A 3669-nucleotide genomic window follows, 5' to 3' on the forward strand; every position below is an offset into this window, starting at 1 on the left:
TGATAGCGTCATGGCTCCCTGTGCAGTCCACAGACAGCCAGCCCCAACACCGAGAATGGCAGAGGCTGTGATAGCCATGGCGGCGAATGATTCGTCTTGACCCCAAAGGTACACAGAGATGGCATAGAAGCAATAGGTCAAGCCTCCAAGGACCATCAAGAGCTTGTTTCCGAGAAGATTGAACAGAAGTCCTCCAAAGTAACCGAACACGGTGAATGCGCCGTAAAGTGCGGCATTCATTGCCGCGGAGACAGCAGGATCACTACCACCAGCATTACCAAGTCCCTGCATGGCGTTGAACATACCCGGGCAACAGAAGCATACTAAACCAGCAACGATGTTTTGTGTGAATCCAGTCAAGAAAATTTCGGGGAGAGGAAAGTCTAGCTTACGTGCAAACGCAGCTGAAACGTTGTTGTCATCGGCGACCGCATAGTCGTCGGATGCATCAATGGCAACGTCGGAAGATGTTTCTTTTTTAGACATGTGGACGGAAGTAAAGATCAAGATGCCAAGATTGAAAACAGTGGCGCCTTTTTATATGTCCTCGAGAAATCCAGAAATCCCGCATACAACAAAAACAAAGAAATAAAAACAAAGCCTATTGTGTTCAAATTGCGTAATTTTCTATTTTTATTCTTTTGAATCAGTCATACAAATATGGATGTGACACCGCTGTGCACTGTAAGCACTCTCTACTTTAGAGAGTAGACTAACTATTTTCAGGATTTAGTGTTGACAATATGATTTGGATGTCAGATTGGAAGAGTAGATATGTACCTTTTTGGGTACTCAGTTTGACTCGCATTCTAGAGTACTCTTTGAATTATCTTGCTCTCTGCTCTGTACATTTTTCGATTTTTTTTTCATTTATCAGTTTGACAATTGACACTGATTACTGACACTGTACTCTCAGTCACTACTCCATAAATAGACGCGTACTGTCCAAGAAGTGACTCACTGACTAGTGACTACATTCTAAATTGCTACCGTGAAGTGAGTGAACACTCAGAACAGTCTACACTCTACACACTATTTACGCTCTATAGTCTAACAAGTATCACAGGTCACCCGTCACACCGTCACTGGAGTCACACTGTCTCAGGCCACAGTAGTACAGTAAATACTGAGTACATAACTATTTCCTGTGCTTGCTGTGGGTGTGTATCAAGTATTCTGTACTTATATAGCTAGCCTGGTATAAAATTGCTGCCCCATGTTGATAGACTTTATTTATGACTTCATTACATTCGGAAGTCCAATATACGATGATACAGAAACTAAAAAATACAACGCGGCGGGCCGAAACTAGTTTGTTAATATCGTTTACCAGGCTAGCAGTATTTAGTGACCTGTACAGTGTACACTGTGCAGGCTACAGCTATAGACCTGTAGTCTGTACATTTTTGAAAAAAATTGCATACTGTCTTTGCAAACGGTACTAGTAACTTTTAAAACTAGTCATCAGAAGAAAAAACTGACAGTTCATTTGTTTATGTCCTTTTAGGGTTTGTTTTTACTATTTAGGCTATGCTCTTGTGTGGTTTCTATGCATTGTAGCCATTCTTGATTTTCTACCACTAAAAACAAAGACAACATATCAATGTCATCACACATCATCACATGTGCCGTCAAAAGTACAATGTTTCATATCAACGCTCTTTATCTATTTATTTATTTATTTTAAAGCATTAAAAAAGGAAAACACGGTATCGTATTTGTTTATTTACACATAAATAATTAAATACATACCCCTATTACATATGTACAGTACCCACCACTGCTGTACCACCAGTCCACAGTTCCACACACCAGAGTCTAGACGCCGTTGTGATTGTGGCCTGAGCTTTACCCGAGGCCTGAGCGGCTCTTTTTTTTATTTAAATAGTCGATAAATACACGACACTAATGACCAAACAGTCAAACACAACTTGTTTTGTTTTTTATAAAAAAATACTATGCGACAAAATCAAAATCAAAAAGACGTCACTTTCAGACAACAGTCAGATAGTATAAATACGGCTTGACACTGACAGCAGTGACATCAACAGTCAGATAGTATAAATACGGCTTGACACTGACAGCAGTGACATGCCCCACAGCCGGGCCGTTGTGGCCTTCCCCCGTGGGCTAGTCCCCATTCCCCAACTCAGAGTCACCAGTTCTCCCGCTGATATTTATAAATGAGGCAAGAGCCGCAATACGGGCGGAGAGGGCGTATATAGTTTACGACTTAGGCGTCTCGGCAAATGGATAAGAGCCGAGAGCTCGTCAGCCCGATAGCCTGACGCCCTGGCCCCTAACCCTGAGCGGCTGAGCCTCTGAAGCCTAACCTGAAATCGGCTCAAGAAACTGATGAAGAAGCGAGACCGTGAGAGTTGAGAACTCGAGACTAACGAAACTGGGGGAGAGGGCTTATATATTTTAGTCGGCGACTCACAGCTGTCTCAGGCTCAGCGTCTCGGCAAGGCCGAAACTCCCGAGAGCCCTGAGCCTCTGAGTCCTGGGAGTCTGAGACTTTGAGGCCTACCCTGAAACAGAGGCTTAGGCTGCCCATAATGCTCGGCGCTGGCCGCCGAGAGGTTGTGTTTTTTTTTAAATAAACAAGAAAAAGAATACTGTCTTTTTATGTATTTAGCTAATTAGCTAAATATGTACAGTACATATTTATGTATGTACTGTAAACATCTTATTTTTACACATTATATAGTTCCAATAAATAGTCAATCCACAGGCTTATATTTTTTTCTAATTTTGTTTGATTTTTATAAAAACAAATTATTGGTTGACCGTTCGGCGCTCCAATCTCCATTTCTCCAGTCGCTCACCGCTAGGTGCCAGCGCCGGGCGCTATACTCGCTATAAAATATAAATAGCCTACATATCGGGCTTCGGCTAACGACGACACGTCGACCGTCGAGTCGTCGACTCGTACATCGGTCGATTTTGAAATTTTATGATGGAGCTTGGGGGCTGGGCCGCTGGGAGATTTTTACCTTTTTTCAATTTTTATTGTATAACAAACAAAAACAGTTTGTGATCAAGGAGCAAAAGTGAGAGTGCTGACTCCCGAGTCAGATTTCTGAAGAAGGGGGAGGACTGCCGGAAGCCAGGAGTCGTTGTGTAACAGTGTAGGTTGAGTAAAAAACTTAACTCTGTACATAGTACTCTTCACTCTACGTAAGACTACGACCTACGTTGCGTCCTACGACCTGTAGGCTGTGGCCTACCCGCTACCGCCGCCTAAGGCGGCCTATGGCTATAAGGCGGCCTACGGCCTATGCCCGGTGGAATTTGACAAGTAGTATGTAGGATTCCCAATAAATTTGCCATTTGAAAGTTTTGAGCATACCATCTCGGTACTCATATATGTGTGTGACTGTGTGTGCGACAATAAACTTGATTCTTAGCACATGTGCAAAATTGTAGAAAGAGCCGCATAACAGTCATAACTCATAACCTGTGAAATATTGTAAATACAGCTCTGGGCCTGTCTGATTCCTAAGATAAATAATTTTACTTGATGTGTTTGTAATGTGTATTCTACTATCATGAAGAAAAAACTGGGTGGGAAAAATGTCGATTGCAATTGATAGCTTTTGAGATTTTATATTTATATTATCCCTATCACTAATTCACTATGCTAAATACGACAGTCAACAACACCTA

At 42.1% G+C, this 3669-nt stretch overlaps 1 protein-coding gene across 1 annotated transcript in view; it reads right to left on the reverse strand.

Moving 5' to 3' along the window:
• Positions 1-486, reverse strand: part of SARC_01606 (hypothetical protein) — a gene marked incomplete at both ends in the record, with an annotated part of 614 nt that extends 128 nt beyond the window's left edge. Inside the window, one exon of the mRNA XM_014304658.1 lies at positions 36-486. Within this exon, the coding sequence (XP_014160133.1) occupies positions 36-486 (451 nt within the window). The remainder of the gene's footprint in view (positions 1-35) is intronic.
• Between the last annotated feature and the right edge of the window lie 3183 nt (positions 487-3669).

This window comes from Sphaeroforma arctica (genome assembly GCF_001186125.1).
Source record: "Sphaeroforma arctica JP610 unplaced genomic scaffold supercont1.65, whole genome shotgun sequence".
NCBI lineage: Eukaryota > Ichthyosporea > Ichthyophonida > Sphaeroforma > Sphaeroforma arctica.